The 21,274-nt window shown below is 44.0% G+C and overlaps 1 protein-coding gene across 1 annotated transcript in view; it reads right to left on the bottom strand.

Annotated features, from left to right (window-relative positions):
• Positions 1–19,297, bottom strand: part of UBL3 (ubiquitin like 3) — a 58,171-nt gene extending 38,874 nt beyond the window's left edge. The window contains exon 1 of the mRNA XM_072326390.1: positions 19,124–19,297. Within this exon, the coding sequence (XP_072182491.1) occupies positions 19,124–19,150 (27 nt within the window). The 5' untranslated portion in view covers positions 19,151–19,297. The remainder of the gene's footprint in view (positions 1–19,123) is intronic.
• Positions 19,298–21,274: the final 1,977 nt, after the last annotated feature.

Raw genomic sequence — 21,274 nt, 5'->3', positions numbered from 1 at the left:
GCCATTCTAAGCAGGAATGCTCAGCAGCAGCCCAGAAGGTATCTGATGGAAGGCCAAATCAGAAAATGCAGGGCAATGCTTTGAGTAGTTCCGTGATCTCCACTAGGTTTAAGCTGAAATTATTCTGAATTGCTTTAATAATGCTTAAATGAACAAAACACTCCTGTGGAAGTCACAAAGATGAATTTCTAACATTACATTTTAAAGCCAGCTCTAAATTGTAGTCAACAAAGAACTGGATTCTAATTTTAATCAATTTTCTATTTATGATTTTTTTTCCTGAATACAGTTTATTTTGCTGCAGACTGAACAGCAAAATAGAAGATTAACTGACCTGCAGTTGTTATCTTCCTAGATTCTGGTAAATAACAAGTTTTTCCTTAAGTAGCCCTTATATAAAATACAATTAGTAATAACAGCAACACAATACTACAATCTGCCAGCACAACCTGGCAACAATTTATCATAAAGACAACGTCTAAAAAAGGGAAAATTTCAGTAAATTCCACAAGTTTGTCGTTACCATCCAAAAACACTCATCTAAGAGAAAATGAAGTCACAAAAAGCTGTATCGTCTCACCGGGTCAGACAAAGTAAGAAGAATACCAGACAGATTAACTAAATGCTGCTTGGGTTCGATGTCAATAGGATTAGGACGGGCTTTGGGTTGCAGCTAGCAAATACATCCGCACGCCTCGCTGCAAGCACATGTCTTGTCCTGAGCAGAAGCTCCAGTCTAAGTGGGAGAAGATGAGAGCACACAGCAGAGGAAAGGAGTGAAACAAGGAAAGATTTCAAATACACTCCTCAGCAAGAATAGATTTGGGGAAGTGTAAGACAAGCTAAAAGAGTCAGATGAGAAAAAAGCTTTTGTGTTGACTCACAGAAAACCTACTGTGTTATTCTTAAATGAATGCCTCCCCATCCAGGCAGCAGTGCAAAATGGACAGCTGGCTAAACCTCATCCAGAAAAAAAAAATAAGCTTCTCGTGCATTTAACAGATGGTGGTACAGGTTATGAAATTGGTCTCTGCTTCACTCTCTGAAAATAGATTTTTAACTAACAGATATAATATTAAAAAGACTTCTAATATTTCTCAAATGAAACAAAGCTAAGCATGCATTGTGCTATGTACACTGAAGTTTAGGGTAAGCATCACGTTCCTAGACATTACATCTTAATCCAACTTTCTAACAGCTGAGATAAAAATTCTCCACGCTCAGAAAAATGGAAAGTTTCAGAATTACTTTCTTGTACTGCAACCCAAACATCCAAGACACGAACATGATACCAAGAATCAGGGGAGGGGAAAAAAAAGCAACATACATAAGCAACAGAAATTCCACCTTCCTCTCACTGAGATACTCAGAAAACTGAATTCTGTACATGTCCCACTGGCAGGTAGCGCCATGTTAAAATACCCAGTTTTTACAGAGAAAATAAGAGTTTCATTCCATTACCCTTGTTTCACATCAGCGCGCTTAGGGGAAGGAGACTCCTCTGTTTCAAATAATCATAATTCTCTTCTACTACTTTATAAAGCGTTTTTTTTCACATGCTGTTAAGAAGAGCAAAGGGATCTGTATCAGCAACAAGGCCCTCTTCAGCACTATCCAAAGCCTTGCAAGATACTGACAGGAAGTTTTCTATTTCATACCCAATGCAACAAACAAGCTGTACAGTATCCTGGACTGCATCCAAAGCCAGCAGGCTGAGGGAGTGATCCTGCCCCTCTGCTCTGTGCTGGTGAGGCCTCACCTGGAACACTGCATCCAGATGTGGAATCCTCAGTACAGGAGAGACATGGAGCTGTTGGAGTGCATCCAGAGGAGGGCCACAAAATGATCCAAGGGATGGAACAGTTCCCTATGATGACAGGCTGAGAGAGCTGGGGCTGTTCAGCCTGGAGAAAAGAAGGCTCTGGGGAGACCTGAGAGCAGCCTTTCATTATATGAAAAGGGGCTGTAAGAAAGAAGGGGACAGACTTCTTAGCAGGGTCTGTTGTGATTGGACAAGAGGACATGGTTTCAAGCTAAAAGAGGGGAGATTTAGACTAGATGTAAGTTTTGTGTGGTTTTTTGTTGTTTTTTATTTTTGCTACAAGGGTAATAAGGCACTGGCACAGGTTGCCCGGAGAGGTGGTAGATGCCATGTCCCTGGCCAGGCTCAAGGTCAGGTTGTACAGGGCTCTGAGCAATCTGATCTAACTGTAGGTTGTCCCTGTTGTCCCTGTTCATTACATGGGAGTTGGACTAGATGGCCTGTAAAGGCCTGTTTGAACTCAAACCATTCTGTGTCTGAAAGTCTTTGCTATTTTCCATCACCTGAACCGGAGCCATGCAGTTCTTCAGAGCTACTTACAAGACACAGCAACACTAGGAAACGTACAAAAACCTCGCAGAAGTTATAACAAACAGTCTCTCAGGCACAACATCCAATGTGACCTTTGCTTTGGGAAACCACATTCTGTGGCAATCTACAGCCTCCTAAAGATAATGACATTGAGGTGCCACTTTGAAGCAAGACACAGCCTGGGGGAGCCTCCCACACTGCTCAGCACCAGCAGGGACCCAGGGCAGGAAGGGACAAGGGCTGTTGACAGCAGGGCCAGCTTCCACAGCACCACAGCCAGCTCCACAACCCCAGCCCCTCAGCCAGCTGCTGTCACACCTCAAGCAGCTCTCACATAAGTTTGTGTCACTGTTTGACCAGCCAGAGATGGGCAAATAGCGCAGTGACTTGAGAAGAGCAAATAGAAGGTTTTAAATAAAACCTTCTCAATTTCTGCATTGGAATTAAAGGGAAAAAAACAAAAACAAAAAACAAACACCTTGTAACCTAGATGATAATTTGTCTTTAAGAATTCCCTGTTGACAAAAACCTTTCTTCTCACGTTATTCTGAATTAGTATTTTTTATGTGAATTTGCAAATGAACTCCTGTCAGTCCTTGAAACTGTTACCAATGTGCTTATTGCCACCAAAATAAATAAGCAAATAGAAATTGAACCCAGTCTGAGGCCAGGCTGCGGCACCCAGGGCCCAGCCCCATACTGCACCAAGTCCGAACTAAAGCAGAACACAGAATGTAATTGATACTCTTCATTCCTATTTTCACTGTTGGTAGTATTTATACATATTAATACTAAATTTGCTGCCTTACCAAGCCTCTGCCATCACTAAATAAAAAAGCATAAAACCTTACTGAATTCATGAAAACCAAACAGCCATCATTACAGATTAGGCAGAGAATTTTCCTTGTATACGTAGAGTGTTGATGCTAGAAGCATGCAGGGTACTTTGCTGAGAGCCAGCACGTGGGCTGGGCAGGCTGACCTTTTCTAACACCACACTGGGTGAAAAATTCCCCTCTTGTAAAAATAAAACCCTCAAAATTAACATTGAATAGAATATAATGCCCATTCTATTCCCAGAATACGTGAGCCATCGACCTAAAAAAAATAAGTAATTAATCAACCTTCAAAGATGAAAAAAGGAATTAAAGAAATACACATGCAGGGGTTTGGCAAAACAATACTTCCCAAAGCATGGAAATCCAAAACTAGGTCACAGCTTTATCCCACAGATCGTTTTCAGCTTAGTTTGAACAATAGAAGTCTTTGGAATAAGCTGTCTGAGTTCAACCACCATGATGCACTCATCCACAAATAGAAGCTATATTAGAGGTATAACAGCCCGTATACCACAGCAGAAAATGGATGGAGTTGAAGGAAAGAACATAGCTGTGGGCTTCCACCTCTGCTTTGGTCTTCTAGACATAAGGAAGCATGTACAGCACTGCTTCCCACACATACTGCATGCCAAACCTTTCAGAGAAATATCATAAATGCTTTATACTTAAAAATGATAAAGTCTTCTGACTCCTTAAGTCAAGTATTATTTCCAGGGTTCCCAATATAGCAAGTCTAATTTGTTAATTTTTGATTGATCTCTCAGTAATGAAATCTAGCCATCCAAAAGAGGTCTGCCAGAAGCCCAAACACTGAGATTAGTCTTGTCATATGGATGGAGACTATATTTAGATAGGTGCCTGTTTGGATAGGTGCTATATAAAGATTCCTCCACATAAAATTCCTCCAAACATGAAGTGTCGCTGCAAATAAGATATAGCCTTTAAGCATCCAGAGAAAAATGTTATATTTCAAGATAATCATGGCATGGCAATTCTTCCTTCTTTTACAACAGTTTATGCTGGAAAGGCTTTATGTACGATCATTAGGTTTCTATCATAAGGTTTTTAAAAAAACTGAAGTAAAACATCTCAAAAAATTCAAGAGGGCCAAGACTAAAGCAAAAATATGAAATACAGTTGGATGAAGGCTTTGCGCTGTAAGTCGGCTATCAGAAGCTGCACTCCAAAAAAGAAATACACTTCTCAAGTACGAGGAATGATATTTACTCTAATGTATGATAGAAATCTTGCCAGGGAAGCGATAAGGTATGAATACAAGGAAGCCTGTTATATAATGCCAAGGAATCTTCATTATTTAATTACGTACACATAAATTCTCAGCCTGCTCATTTGTTTCTGCTCTGAGAATATGAAGTATCCTGCAAACATTCCAGGCCAAATGTCAAGAGACACCTGTCAAGCTCCAAAGAGTATGCTTCTTTCTTTTAACCTGGTACCACAAAACCAAGTTGAATTCCTTGGTGAGATTTCATTACAAAAACTTCAGTATCTTTAAAAGACAACATACTCGTATAGGCAGTATTGTTCTCTTCTGCCACACGAGTGTGACTGTAACGCACCAGAAATACACTGCATTTCTTCTGATATTTAGCACAGCCCATTCAAGTCCAATGGGGTAAGGCATATTTCAAGGACTTCAGATGATTTTCTCGACTCATCAGGTTGTGTGCAAGTTCTCACTGGATAACCTCAATTACTTTTAAATTCATTGTATTAACTTGTCTCAGCTTCCACTCTTTTTTTTGTGCATGACAGCTCTGGCAGGATCTCGCTTGGCCATACATCTGCCATCACACAGTTCCTACCTGGCCACAACAGGAGCAGCACACCTGCAGTTACTCAAGTTTCCATGGAGCTGTAATTAGGAGAAACTCTTCTATGTTAAAAGGAAGGAAATGTAGGTTGACTGCAAGAAATCTCCCTTTCTGCTGCACTACTCACAAACATAGATGCTGAAGTTTTCTGTAGGGAATAATGAAACTGGACAGAACTGTCATTTACTGTAAATGAAAACTTTTAATGATTTTTGAAGCACAACTTAATAAATTTAAGCTAAGAAAAGGCAGCATACCAAACAAACAATATGAAAATACTGCAAATTACCCAAACACAGACCTCTGCCACTGTCTTCATGTCTTAGGAAGTATCCCCACTATGAGCTGCAGCTGCTGCTCCAGAAGGGCATCGATATCACTTGTGGGAGCAGTCTGCAGCGCAGACACCCTAGGCCATCAGCACATGCTAAATGGCACTAAAAGCCACATTGTGGCAACTTAATCAAGTCTTGGGAATTTTCCAGTTTTAGAATTGGATTTGGTAATGCAAGATTCACCTTTGCCAAAAGCTGTGATATCATGTATACAGACATCTCATTTTTCCACCCAGATTAATGCACACTACTTTTCTACCTCTACTCAGGATCAATATCAAACATATAAATACTAATTAAGGGTTTGAGTATGTTTGCATTTGGCATACAGAGACAGGGACAAGGACGGCCATGAGAAAACTTACCATCTAGCATGCCCTCCATCTGTTAAAAACTTCACATAATTTCTTTCCTTAAGAGTACAAACCTATACACAGTATGAGAAAAATCATGCCAACTCCTTGATAGTTTGCTGCTCCTCACGTGCTTGTATGGCACATTACTGCCCATAAATAAGCCTGAACACTCTGACACCAGTACATGCACTGCCTGTACGCTCATCGCTAGATGGTTGTGTAACCGTGATTTGGCTTCTCCCTGTGCTCCTTTCAGCTGCTACCACCACCCTCCTGCAAGCTACTACAGCAGTTCAAAATGCCTACAATAAAAACAAGTGCCATCTTTTCCAGAAACCCAGCCAGAACTATTTTGAAATGACTCAGAAGACTTTCTCTTCCCTCTCCCAGCAGCCCCAGGGACACTCTAGGGCTGGCCAATACAGCTCCCAGTAGAACACAGCTAAACAACTGCTGCCTTCACCCAAACGTCAGACAGAACAAAATACAACGCTGCTGTATTTTAAGATTCTGGATCCATTTATTTTGCATATGAAATTTCAAACTACCACAACAAATAGATACGGTTCTTCCTGAAAACCACATTTTTTGGAACATGTTGTCATCTGATTTTACCAGAAAAAACTATTATTTGACACAAAAAGGCTGCAGAAAATGCTGGGTTTATTCAGGAATTATCTGTCCCTTCCACCTCCTGCAGAACTGCATGCAGTAAGAGAGAAGAACTTCAAAATTACATTATTGGTGGCAGAAGAGGCCAAAAACCTAAACAATCTCCCCAGTAATTTCTTTCCCTCTGGGCCTCACGTCTACACGCTGAAAGCAAGAAGATAAAACAAAACAAGAAGTTTCTCTTTTTTGGCAGAAGAGAACAGAAACAAAATATCTCCTAACCACATGCTCGTTATAAATAAAATATATAACCTATGGCTTTTTTAAGGCATCAAAGTCAGGACTGATATGCAGCAACAGAACCAACTTAGAAAGGCAGGAAACTCTTCACCTTCGCTCCACCTTATCTGGTATTACTCAGCACTCCGAGTTATTCGCTTTGGCAAATTTCAAACCAAGCTAAAGGGAAAAAAAAGGACCAACCAGCACGTCTGCACATAAAGGCACTGACTGATCATCATTCCGCTCCCCTCGGATAAAGCCAGTTGCCCTTCCTAAACTTCTAAAAGAAGTTAAGAGAACTCAGGAGAGATAACTTAAGCATAAAACTAAATCCCACGTCCTTGAACACAGGAAACCGCTGCGGATTTGTTCTCTTAAGATCACTTCAGGTTTAAGCAGATCTTTTAGAAAGGAATGGAGTTTTCTGAAGTACTTGCTAGAGACTGATATCACAGGAAGACTCGCGGTGAACTAAGACCTCTTCTAAACAAGGTTGGAGCAGTTCAAAAAGGCACAGACTGATCCAGTCTTAAAAACAAGTAGGTACAGGATAAGGAAGGTGTATCATGGTAGAAAAACTCATGTGCTTCTGGATAAGAGATTTAACAGGAACAGAGTTGATATAACAAGACAAAAAATAGTTAAACAGGGCAATTTAACAGCCAATGGGCAGCTAAGGAACACCACATGGCTCTCACTATCTTGATCCTTTTATTTCTGAATGTTTCTGCATTTCATTTTACCAATCTAACAGTTCCCTCAATGTCAATTTTCCATATATGCCATAAATAGCGCAGTAGTAGATGCACCATACTCACTTCGCCATGTATATTTTGCCACTGCTATTTACTTAAAACACAGATGGATGTTGAAAAAAAGACAACCTCAGAAGCATCAGCCTCTATAGGGAGATTTTACACCCTTTATAGACAATGGTGGGAAAGATGCAGCCATGGCTCTTACTTTGGGAAAAGTCCAACCTCACCAAAAATTTCATCCTTATTGAGCTCTTTCTGAGTCCTGCTTGCCACCTGCACTAAGTATGTATGGCAGCACCAAGCCCAGTACTATTCCGGAACAGGAGGCTCAGAACAGACATTACTATTGCTCTCTACAACTGCCTGAAAAGAGATTGTGGCAAGGTGGGAGTGATAGAACAAGAGTAAATGGCCTCAAGTTGCTTAGGGGAGATTCAGATTGGATGTTAGGAAATATTTCTTCTCTGAAAGAGTGATCAGGCGCTGGAATGGGCTGCCCAGGGAGATGGTGGACTCACTGTCCCTGGAGGTGTTCAAGAAATGTTATGCTGTACTGAGGGACATGGTTTAATGAGAAACATTGGTGATAAGTGAACAGCTGGACCAGATGACCTTGGAGGTCTTTTCATAGAATCACCAAGGTTGCAAGTGTTACGCACCCACTCTACAACCCTCCCTAGGGTTTTCCCTGCCTGAAGAAAAGGGTACACAGAGCTCACTTTCACACCCATCAGAAGCAGAATGTGTAAGGAAGCCCCAGCACCGCTGCTGAGGTAGGCAGTGAGAGTTCAATGCAGAAGAGCATGCTTGAAGCCTTCTGTTGAGGCTTCTGAAATTGATACCACAGGATACCTTCCTTTGCAAGAAAAAAAAAACAACAATTCAGCCAACAACCTGCAAGCTAAAACAAGTCAGCAAATACCCTCTGCCACCTTCTTATGGCCCCTCGTGCAACCACACTTAGAGTTTACCTAGTATTCCACTTACTACAATGGAAATTTTAAACTACCAAATGATTTGAACCATACATAATTAGAAATCAATCCAAAAAATCCTCAGTTTCAGATTTGTACAAAACCCCAATTCTTATGAAATTACACTGGCCAGAAGCAATTTATCAGACAGAAATCAAGAACTGCTGCAGTTTGTTTAATAAGAACTCCTAGCCATTGTGCCAACAGAAAATGAAATCCTTACGACTAAGTCAAATTTCTCAGTAACAAGCTGTTCTATTGGTGCCAGGATCTGACATATTGCATCTTAAAGCTTTGCTCTTAGTGTCTAGACAGCTAGAAACACTCACTAGCATGTTTTGGAAAAATGTTTCCCTTCCTCAGTAATTTACACTGAAATGAACTAGCAGAAACTCCCATAAAAATACTTAACACATCTTTAAGTATAAAGTTGGTCTTCAAAATAGTCCCTTCTTAGAAACTGGCAGCACAAAGAATATATATTACAACATTCTTTGGTACAAAACCTTTGAATATTTGAGTCACATAGTACACATTTTTATGGCCTAAGGTACTGTGTCTGGGAAACCTCACCTTGTGAGTGTGGAGTTCCTGACTAGACAAACTAGAATGCTTCAAAGCAATTTTACTGTGTTGTCTTACTGAACGTATTTACTGTACATATTACTGATAGGTGCTCACAGTGAGAGCAGGGCCGGTCTCTTCTCACTGGTGACAAGATGAGAGGAAATGGCCTCAAGTTTCACCAGGGTAAGTTTAGGCTGGATATCAGGAAAAACTTCTTTACAGAAAGGGTTGTTAAGCACTGGAATTGGCTCCCCAGGGAGGTGGTTGAGTCACCATCCCTGGATGTGTTTAAAAACCATCTGGATGCGGTGCTCAGGGACATGATTTAGCGGAGGATTGTTAGTTAGGGTAGTGTGGTTAAGTTGTGGTTGGACTTGATGATCTTTAAGTCTTTTCCAATCTCAGTGATTCTATGATTTGTGTACCAGAGAAAGCAGTACACCTCCACAGCTGTTCACATGAAGGGCCAACACAGTGATCCTGCATTCCCACCATGCTCATTGAGTTTATTGGCAATGCAACCCATGCAGGCAGCCATGGCACACATGTGATGCTGCATCCCTGCTAGCCCTACCTGCTACTGGGCAGTGCAGTCCAGTATGAAAGCAAGTGGGAACTTGGGAAGCCTTCATATCAGGAAGCTCACCACTCTGCTGGGACAACAGCTTATTTAATTTTTCTCATAAACATACAGTAACACACTGCACCCTCATCACTACTTACGTTCTATAATACATATGGAGCTAATAATTGTGTGTGATTTTTATGTTGATTCCATTCTTACCAAGTCACATAGGAATAGCGAGCAGGGGATTCTCCCCCCCCACCTCTTCACTTAAAATCTTTCAACAAAGCTTTCTGAACATTTCAAGTTTAATGCCAAAAATAGCTATATAAGTATAAACAACTCAAACACACAAACACAATAATATCTATTTCCATTGCAGATCAATAATCCAGATTCAAAAATGAGCTATTTATTAATCACACCCCACAAGTGTCATAACCAACTTGTGTGCACCAACTAAAAGTATGTTCATTCACAGCCAAAATGGCAGGCATTCATTGTAGGCATGCCCTAAGCAGAATCACAGAATCACCAAATCACCAAGAAAAGACCTACAGGATCATCCAGTCCAACCATCCACCAATCACCAACAGTTCTCACTAAACCATGTCCTTCAACACAACATCCAAATGTTCCTTGAACACCTCCAGCGTTGGTGACTCCACCACCTCCCCAGGCAGCCTATTCCACTACCTGACCACTCTTTCAGAGAAACAGTATTTCCTAACATCCAGCCTGAACCTCCTCTGGTGCAACTTGAAGCCATTCCCTATAGTCCTATCATCAGTTACATGAGAGAAGAGGCCAACCCCCAGCTCACAACCACCTCCCCCTTCAGGTATTTACAGAGAGCAATAAGGTCTCCCTTGAGCCTCCTGCAGACTGAAGGATCCCAGCTCCCTCAGCCACTCCTCCTAACGTCTGTGCTCCTCACCAGCTTTGTTGCCCTTCTTCAAACACACTCCAGGGCCTCAGTGTCCTTCTTGCAGTGAGGGGCCCAAAACTGTCCACAGTACTCAAGGTGCGGCCTCACCAGAGCTGAGTCAAGGAAAGACTGGATGTTGTGCTGAGGGACAAGGTTTAGTGGGAGCTATTGGTAACAGGTGAATGGTTGAACTGGATGATCTTTCAAGTCTTTTCCAACCTTGGTGATTCTATGAGTATAGGGGGACAATCACTGCCCTGTTTCTGCTGGCAACACTGTTTCTGATGCAAGCCAGGATGCCACTGGCCTTCTTGGCCACCTGGGCACGCTGCTGGCTCAGTTCAGCCGAGCATCAATTAATACCCGCAGGTACAGCAATGTACTGTATACCATCTACAACCACCAAACACCACTCCAAGAGTTCACCCAATTCTGATCTTTGTGACACTCCCCACGCTAATAAGAATTCTTTAAAAACAATTGAAAAATCTTGTAACGAGGTATTTCAGGCTTTAAAACTAAATCTTCCACACTGTTCTAGTCAGCCACTTGCGGTATATTAGAGATAAGGATGCCCAAAGAATATCTGACAGCACCTTATCTTGAAAGAAATATCCCAAAAGGAGCTCTTTCAGAATGATTACGTTATAGTAATACAGCTTAAAATAACTTTCCTGAGGCTTACTAGCATATGCCACATATATTCCCACGAAGTCTGACACTAATCTACCTTTAAAGAGGCAATCTTAAATTCATAGCCCCAGATAAGAAAGACTTTTGATTAACACTGAACTCCTTTATTTTATCACTCTCCTCTTATTTCCCTATATTAAAAACTTGTCAGATTCCAGAGATAGACTGAGTAGTCCTATCTGAGGTAGATGCTAAGCTTCAGAAATAGGTTATGGTGATGTGGATCTCTGCCAGACCACAAAATGTTACCATACCATAACTCCACCGCAGAGATACCAACCAATGCTACAACACAAGACTTTGAAGTATGATCATTTTTCTAGATTAGATACTTTTTTTGTTTTCTTTTAGAGATTGAAATGAAATCCATTTCCTTGTGCTTATTCTGAAATCGGTACTAAACTTTCATCAATTAATGTTGCATTACCAAGATTACGGAAAAGCTTCCCCAAAAGCTCAGGACGCCACTTTACAAACAACAAACAAGTATATGTGCTTATTTTTAAATCAGAATCACAGAATGGCCCAGGTTGGAAGAAACATCAAGAACCACGAATTGCCAACCCCCACCACCACAGGCAGGGCTGCCAACCTCCCCATTTAATACCAGACCAGGCTGCCCAGGGCTCCAACCTACTAATGCAAAGAAACTGACAGAAGTTTTACAGATTAAAGTCCAGATCCTCAACTGCAGCACGCTTCAGGATAAGACCACCTTTGTTTCTCAGCATCAGAGTCATTGACAAAAATGAGATGGGCCTAAACAGCAACGTGTGCCAGTCATCAAGAGAAAGTGGAACCGCCACAGCACAAAGTCACCAACACCGGCACTTGCAGATGGTGTCCCTGTGCTGTTTGGTACTCACATCCCACTAAGGAATCCATTTCTTTATCTGGTGGTAGAACTCTGCAGAACTAAAACCAGAAACGTATGTTTTCACTCTCCTGATTTGCAAGGGATACAGAGAACTCAAGGAGTTTCCTGCTTGTTTCTGTCTCCATAACAACTGTATTATGGAACAAAATCTCAGCTGAACTCTGCCACACTGTTTCCTTTTAATTCTAAACTGAATCACACGCAAAAATTTAAGTTAAACCAGCAAACTAACAAAAACACATAAACCCACACAAGTGCGATCCTGCCACTGGCAAGCTATTTTCAGATTTCTTTACCAGAAAGTAGAAAACTTACAAGACAGTGACGGTAACGCCACAACTGTGCAGTCAGCCAAATCCCCATTTTAGTTTCTAGTTGTGGAAAACATACACTACATTTTTAAGTCAGATTTCAACATATGTGCAGAGCCTCAGTGCAAACTGTGGACGGTTTACCAGCAGCAACTCATTGAGCCTCTGCAGAGCCATTGCAGCTAGAGCTGCAAAACACACTGCATTTCCACAAGTAGGTAGCAACGCTCACGTGCAACACTGAATGTTTCCACACAACTACATTGCTGAGGCCCAGCAGACCCACAAGTCAAAGAAAAGGTGAAGACCTTCTAAGTGTTGCATTCAAAAATAAAAAGACCTCCCGTATGTTTTCGGAAAGCCCATTTAGCAACTCTTTCCCCACCTCCCACATATTTCCTTTCAGATACAAGAACTATTGTGCTGAACTGCATAAAGCTACCTGCAGAATCTCAGCTGACGCCTCCATTTATTTATTTGCAATTGTTGCAGGCTGTTGATTCTTCATTCTTTTCTTCCATTAGTGTTTCCTTCCATCTGTCAGTTTGTATTTGTCTGATGTATACCCAATAAAGAAATGAAGAGATCATTTTCCAAGATGATCTGCAAGTACATGTAACAGAAACTATCAAACATTAGAGGCTGTCCTTCTAGCTGAGTTTATAGGGTAATTTTTAAACAATACATGAAATTCTGAAGCCAGATCCTTGAATGAGGCTGAACCCAATGAAGAGTTGGGGTCTTTGACATGAGAACAGCAATGTTACAATTCCTCATTGATATTCTGCTCATTTCCAGTGGCTTCTAAAATGAAAGCGCTGCACTCAGTCAGAGTCCTTTAATAATTATGGTGAGCCAAAGTTTATGCATGCAAAATTGTGGCAGGGAAGGCTTGCTACTTTAGCAGGCTCAGTTAATTGCAAACAGACAGTATTGAAAAGAGCGCTGATCAGCAGCTCTGCCTTTCACTCAGAATGAGAAATAACCAAGTCAGAGGATACAGACCTACACTAAGCAAAGACTAAAAACAAGCCATACTATCTCTTCTACATAAAACCACAAGAATGATTAGTCACATTCCAGATACTTCTGGATTCCTGCAAAGTAGAGTAGCACTCAGAGGCTGAGTCAGAACTGAGCTCTCCGTTCTCTTCCATATTGCATAAGCACACAGGGGACTTCAAAAGTTTACATTCTGACTTTTGCTCAGAAACAACAGCAAACGACCAGAAGTCTAAAACAAAGCCCTCTGACTGCATGTATCATGACCACGGCTTTCAACACTCACGGAAGTTGTCCTAAGAAAGAATCCCATGTTAAAAATAGACAAGTCCATTCTTCGTCACTTTGTTGACATTCTCATAAAGCTTTGCTTACTCGGTCTGCTGTATGGGTCATATTCAGGCAGGATGGCCTCCAAGTACAGCCTCGGGCCAAGACAAAGAGAGACATAGGCCTGGAACAACCTAAAATAAAATGCTGATGGGGAAAAGTTAAGTTTAGATCCATGCAAACAGCAGCACAAGCAGCGAGGCACCTGAAGTTGGCACCAATTCTGCAGAGCCGCCACTTGTCCCCATCTAGTCCTGACTGTTCTGCCTGTATTCCTCAGATAAGTCTGGCAATTTGTTTTTAATGTGCACAATTCAATGTCTCCACTGTAGAGGTGATCATTTCGCTACAGTCAGATACTCAGCATTTGGTTTTTGTCTTTCCATCCTGCTGAACCCTGCCAGCAGTCACTGCTAGCTGCCCTGTACTCCCAACAGGGGAGGAGCTGAATGTCCTTCAGAACCCATTCCCTCTCCTATTTCATGGAGTTACAGAACAAAACTGGAGTGAGAAAGGACAGGTACCAAGGACAAGGGCCAAGGATGGGCAAGAAGGAGCAATCCGCACAGCTGCACAGGGCTGCACCAAGCCACAAACAACACTCACTGTCCCCATCCACAAGTTACAGCTGCCCCTCCCTGAACAAATAAAGGACATACAAACACTGTTTTGGAGTATGTTGAACATGTTAGAATGCCACAGAGTTTCCATTAGCATCTTGTATACAAACATCAGTCACTACTAAAGTGATTTTTGTGCTGTTGTTAGATCCATAGGGAAGACTTTAATCAGTGGAACAAAAGGAAGGGGTGAATGGAAAAAATATAAATCCTTTGGAAAGCTACTTCTAGTACACAGATACAGTATCAGCCCTGGCAAGCATGTGCCTGGCTGCTACTACAGGCAACAGAGGAGGTGCACCTTGTTACAACAAACCCTGCCATATACCACCAAGGCTGGCTCATCCCACACAGAGTCAGGAAGGAGCTTCTTCAAGCTGAAGAAAGAGCAATTCCAACAGAACTGAAACGTGTGACTTCTTTCTTACATTTTGCTCCAATTTACCACAGTGCCATGAGTGTACAAAGTGCGCTCTGCGTTCTAAGCATATTATAAAGATACTTAAAGAACTGTTTAGACTAGATGAAGGACGTTACAATTCAGTTGACATTCAACAAGGTACCCCTTTAAGCCTCTCCTGCCTGAATCATATTCAAGGATGCTCAGATGCTCCTAGTACTGTAGGACCAGATGTATATACACCCATCCTTCTCCTCTTAGCCATTACTGAAGCGGATTATGGTTGTTACATACACTCTACACTAAGCTACTCATAACCATTCTGAACTAAACTTCCAAAACAACACACATACACGCAGTCTTCCTCCACTTACTGCCCTCTTCTAGCACTGTCCATGTACACAAGGATTTCAGACCATGAACCCCATTTTCTTGCATGTCCGCAAACACATAATGTTTTAACCATCTCCCATGCACCACCAGCATCACTTAAGTTCAGCATATAGATTCAGCAGGTACACATGAGCATTTTCAACTGCAGTAAGTCTATCAAATTTTGAGGATTTATCTAATGCCACACCAAAAAAAAGACAACAAACCCCCATGATGAAGCAAATGCATTATTCTTACCACTCAAATCCAAACAGAATTCAGAATTTGATATCCCAGAGAGCACACAAAGAACAGCCCAGGAAGAAAAAGCTGGCAGAGCCTTTCTGTACCTAAATAAAATGCACCAATGAAGGGAACAGCAGACAGCACAATGATTTTCAGTCATATGGAGCCATGTTCCAAAGCCCCTGAAGAATCATGTGCATAAGGGGAAGTATCATAGGAACATAAAAAGGAGATTCAGCTTCCAAATTCTTCTGAAAACACCTAAGAAATAGATACTCAACTGAGTAAGAACTTTTGGACTGAACCTAGTTGGTGGAGGTTTTGCATGCGTTGCCATGTTGCAGCTTGTTGGGCTTTATTTTGTTCTTAATAGCTTGTTTTGATATAGTTGGCTACAGTTTTTAAACTAATAGCAAGCTCTTTTTGTCAAATAAGAAATTAAAAAAAAATAAAAGTAGCATCTTTGGGTGCAAGTCCACAAAGCACCTCACAGTGCTTCACCAGCAAGAAAGAAAATACAACCTGAAAGCAGCTCCACTATCAGTCCCTCAAACTGTAGCTGCTACCAAATGACAACAGTAAGTTATCATAGAATGGCCTGGGTTGAAAAGGACCACAGTTTCAACCCCAATGCTATATGCAGGGCTGCCAACCACTGGAGCCACATCCAGCCTGGCCTTGAATGCCTCCAGGGATGGGGCATCCACAACCTCCTTGGGCAACCTGTTCCAGTGCGTCACCACCCTCTGGGTGAAAAGCTTCCTCCTCATATCTAACCTAAACCTCCCATCACAGTTTAAAACCAATCCCCTTGTTCTATCACTATCCATCCTCATAAACATCCATACCCTCCCAAGTACTGGAAGGCCACAATGAGGTCTCCCTGGAGCCTTCTCCAAGCTAAACAAGCCCAGTTCCCTCAGCCTTTCCTCATAGGAGAGGTGCTCCAGCCCTCTGATCATCTTAGTTGCCCTCCTCTGTACCCACTCCAAGAGCTCCATGTCCTTCCTGTACTGGGGGTCCCAGTCCTGGACACAGCACTGCAGATGGGCCCTCACAAGAGCTGAGTAGAGGGGAACAATCGCCTCCCTCTCCCTGCTGGCCACCCCTTTTTGAAGGCAGCCCAGAACACATGGACATATCTGATGAAATTATTCAATGGATTCAAAGATACCCTGTTGCCACCACAATCACCAGTATTTATGGGGATGGGGGGGGGGGAGTTGCAGGGAGTTTAAGACTCTAGAAATGCAGTATGGTGTTCAAAGACTAGTCCATACATGTCTAGATCTCATTAAGTAAATGAAACTACACAAGTACAGAAGCCAATGGCAGCAGGTCTCATTCCAGGAGCAGAGTTTTAGCCTTTAAGTAGAGTGTATTCCTAAGGAATAATGCAACACAAACTTATGATGCCTGGAATGCAGTGTGTCACCATCCAGTTTATTAATGGAATGCAAATGATAAAGTGCCGTGTTAATTATTTAAGAAGTGATGCTGAAATGGTTACCTGGTAAAATTTGCTGTAGTTCTGGAAAGAAGTCAACCAAACATCAGAGAAGAGAAGGCTGGATCAAACTACATCTTACACATGAGCACAAAGCTCACTGAAGGAATTTATGTATAGCAGATCCTCAGCATTTCAAAGGTAGGACAGGAAGACCACATTTTAGGAAGCATCAATTATCACAGTTAATTATTATGAGAGGGTTAGACCGTGCATTGGATGCTTTGAAATATAATTATTATAATACTTAAGTAATTCATAGCTGATTTAGTAAACGTGACAGAGCCTTCGTAATACAACAGCCCACCACTATGATGCCAACTCCTACAGAAGAATAGGATTTATCTTTTTTTTTTTTAATGCAAATTACAGAGTGGGTGGATAAAGAGAAATGCAAACTGCAAAATCACACAAGTAAATAAAAACATACATAAGCAAGGTGACAGCCTGAAAGCGCTTCTCTTTAAAAAGCAATCAAATAACAATACCATTTTCCCTCCTGAACAAGCACCTTTGTAATAAGGATGGCGATTAAAAAATAGGGACTGAAAATGAGTTTTTCAAGTGCTCCTTCTACAAATTATATATGAAGTTACTGACTGCATTTAGTCGCCTTCATTCCTACAGCAAACTTTGAACTTGATGAGAGAAACTGCAGCTAAAAACACAGCAGAATGATCCTAAGACAGACCAGAATACGCTTGTTCACCTGGTTAAATTATACACACTGGTGACATCTTCATTCAAATGTCTTTGTAATGACTCAATATTTAAATATCGCTATGGATAACAAGCTTCTTCCTGACCTGAAGAAACAGAGCATCCCCAGGCCTACACATCGCTATCCTCATTACATCATAATGACAGGAAGAAACAGTTTTAATAGAAGCAAACTATTCTTTCTCCTCTCAAGATACATATATTGTTATAAAATGGAGTCCTTGCATAGGAAAGGTGCATCCTGACCCCCAGGACAGAGGGGTGCCACACACTCAGCCCCAGCTGAGAGCAGATCAGCACTCCATGCTATGGCCAAGGGCTTCTCTGGCTGCTCTGAGAGGTGGGCACCCAGCTTCAAGCTGGGCAGGGGCTGCAGCCAGGCCATGACACACTGACATGTGGGAGTGGGGAGCAGACTCAGAGCACGGCCAGAGAGCCCTTAACAAGACATGAAGGAAAATAAACAGCTGAGAGGGTAGAAACTCAGTGATGAGGAGAGTGCTGCCTCTATTTCTTCCCAAAAGGCAAAATATATTTTTAGTACTTGGGGAGGGAGGGGCTGGGAAAGCTTAGAACTGTGGTTGATCACCCTCTGTATTGCACTGCCTCTGTATTGCACTGTTCCTGATCTCTTGACAAAATTCACTCCTTTGGGCTGCGGTAGAAAAGCTGTGAAGGAAACAATGACATGAAGCAACTAGACAATGCCATTACTTCAACAGCCTATTTATCCTACACATGGACTATGAGTTGCATAGCTGAAACAAGGCTCCGTCTTCCTATTGCCACCACTGCAGGTTATGCTCACAGAACAGAATTTCACCCTGAATAAAAGGCACAGAAGAGCTCGCTGCTTTTATACAGAGAGCCTATAAATGAGAACCACGATACGGGGATAAGAGAAAATATTTTGCTGCAAGAATAAGGAGTAAGCTATCCAGTGACAGCCATGACATTCCGTTCCCCCTCAACTGGGCGATGTACAGAAATGATGGTCGGACAAGACGATCTCGGTGGTCTTTTTTAACCTTAATTATCTTATGAAACGTGGGCACACCACCGGCAGAGCCTTCTGAACGGAGGTTACCTGGCAGAGCTCTGCCACCCCTCTGTCACAGCACCACGCAGGCTGCCGGCAGTCCGCCATCGGGAGCACCGGGAGTGCCCTTGAGAAACGTCCAGGCTGCAGCGGGTGCACAAACGCACTCCCTGGGCAAACAGAGCACGGGGATTTCTCTTTCTTTCCTGACCTGGCATCAAGTAAAGGGGGATTAACTTCACACCAGCGTCAGAAGGCAGTGTCGCTACGGAACTAGCGAAGTTGGCGTGAAGCAGGCGGCTGAGACGAAACGCGAACAGGTTTAGGAGGAAAAAAAAAAGCCAACACAAGGGGCAGAAGCAGGAACCCTGCGGGCTCGGCTTCGCCTTTCTGTTCCCCAAAGCGGGGCCCCTCCGCCCGCTGAGCCCCGCTCCCAGCCCGGCGCCGCGGGTACGGCCAGGAACCGCCGGGTCCTGCAGCGGGCAGCCGGGATTTGTCTCTCGCCTTCCCACGCCCCTCTTCTTTCCACGTTCTCTGCCAAAAGGGGCCTCGATAAACGTTATTCCACGACAACGGCACGAAGGAAGGAGCTCAGCACTCACCATATCAGCCGGAACGCTGCTGGACATCTTGATAACCCTCTGACGCTTTTACACCAACTTCGAAAGCAGAACGAGAAGCACCGAGCGGAGATCCCCGGCCCGAGGCCGGCGTGGGGCGGCGGGGCCCTGCGGAGCTCCGGGCCGCGGGGCTGTGCCGGGGGCGGCGGCTCCGTCAGCGGCGGTGCCAGGCGGGGCGGGCAGCACTGCGCCGCGACATGGGCTGCGCGCGGCTTTTCCCCCCTCGCGCTCTTCCTTCCCGGCGAATAACGACGGGGTGATTCACGGATAATGGGGCGGCCGTCACCTCCTCATTAAGCGCTGCCGGCCCGACTCGCTGCCCTGGGGCCGGAGGGGCCCGGGGGAGGACGCCGGGCTCGGGCCTCCCCTAGGCGGGCTGCCGCATGCAACAGGCTCCGGCGGGGACGGCCCTGCGGCTCCGGGGCTCGACGGGGCCGTTCAGCGGCTGTCGCCTCCCGCAACCTCAGCTCTCATCGCCGCCTCCACCTCCTCCTCCTCAGCCCGCCCTCGCTCCCTCCTCCCCCCACCCCCCGCCGGCACGGCAGGCTCGCCCCCTCCCCGCGAGCTTTAGCGGCGCTGCCTGGTCGCGCCGCGAGCCGGGGAAAAGCCGCCGCTCAGCGCGATGCCGGCCCACAGCCGCCCCCTGTCATCTTCGCCTCAAGCCAACATGGCGTCTGCCGAGCCCGGGCAGGGGACGCGGCAGGGGAGAGACGGAGCCCCCCACCCCCCTCCTCCCGCCGTCACGCGCCGCCGCCCCGCGGCACTATGGGGCTTGTAGGCGGCCGGGGGGCGTGGCCTGGAGGCATGGCTCCGCCCCGCGCCTCAGCGGCTCTCGCTGGGGCTGAGGGTCGTCCCGAAGCGTGCCGTTTTAGCGACAAAATGGCTTGAAGGTTCACTTGATGACTTCCGTCAGGTCAAGAGGATGATAAACGCGTCCCACCGCTAAGGCGTGCCTGCAGAGCTTTTCAGGGTGCCCCGTACAATCGCAGAGATGCAAGGGACCTCTGGCGATCATCCAGTGCAAACTCCTCCTAAAGCAGGTTCCCTACAGCAGGTGCAAGAGGCCAAGAAGCGATTAAAACCCGCTGAATGCAGACTGAGCATAAGAACATGCTTCTTCTTATGTGAAGATGGCTGAAGACTCATAGAATCTGAACAATCCCTGTTCCCCATCAGTGCTCCAGACCCCTCACAGCTTCATTGCCTTTCTCTGGACGCACTCCATGGCCTTAATGGTCTTACTTGTAGCTAGGGGCCCAAAGCAGTACTCAAGGTGCAGCATCACTAGTGCCAAGTACAGGGGGTGCACACACAAGTTTCCCAGTGATCTACCAAAGCAATTAGCAAGGCTAGAAGGATCCGCTAATTAGAGGGGTGAGTGGAGATGTGTTTGTATTCCAGTGCTGTCAAGCCAACAAAGAAAAACAGATATAGAAAGCAAAACAAGTAGATGGAGCTGTGACACATGCTGTCCAGTTCCCTCGGGGACTGTTCTCATGTAAAACCACAGGAAATTAAGGCAGGTTTGTTTCCTTTCAAAGGGAACCCCCCCCTAAAAGTTGAGGGCTGTCGTCCCTATTTATGACTTCCCACTGTGTGCAAATATCCCTGGAGGTGCTGTTCCCTATGGAGGTTTTAACGCTGTAAGAAAAACTCCAGAGCAGAATGAGGGTATTGGCTTTCAAGGACATATTTGGCTGCAAGTATTTTGGTTAAGGGCACAGGAAGAGTTGGGGGGTCATCAGAAGTGACCCCACATTGCTGTCCATGCTGTCGCTCCGTGTGACTTCAGACTTTATCTCCCTGAATCGCTTATACTGCAAATTTCTGGATGGGTTCTCTGGCATTTGGAGAGGCTGAGAGCTGGGCATTGTCAGCCTGGAGAAGAGAGAGCTCAGGGGCTCTCCATGATGTGTATAAGTGTCTGATGGCTTGAGGGGATGAAGAGACTGTATACAGGCTCTTCTCAGCGGTTCCCATCAACAGACCAAGAGGCAATGGGCACAAATTAAAAAGTAATAAATTCAACCCAAACATACAAAAATACTGTGAAGGTGGTAAACGCTAGCACAAGTTGCCCAGGGAATTTGTGGAGTCTCTGTCAGTAGAGATACTCAAAATCCATCTGGACGT

Source organism: Excalfactoria chinensis, chromosome 1 (assembly GCF_039878825.1).
Source record: "Excalfactoria chinensis isolate bCotChi1 chromosome 1, bCotChi1.hap2, whole genome shotgun sequence".
NCBI classification, from domain to species: domain Eukaryota; kingdom Metazoa; phylum Chordata; class Aves; order Galliformes; family Phasianidae; genus Excalfactoria; species Excalfactoria chinensis.
Note: the sequence above shows the minus strand (reverse complement) of the source record. Positions and strands in the feature narration are given on the sequence as shown.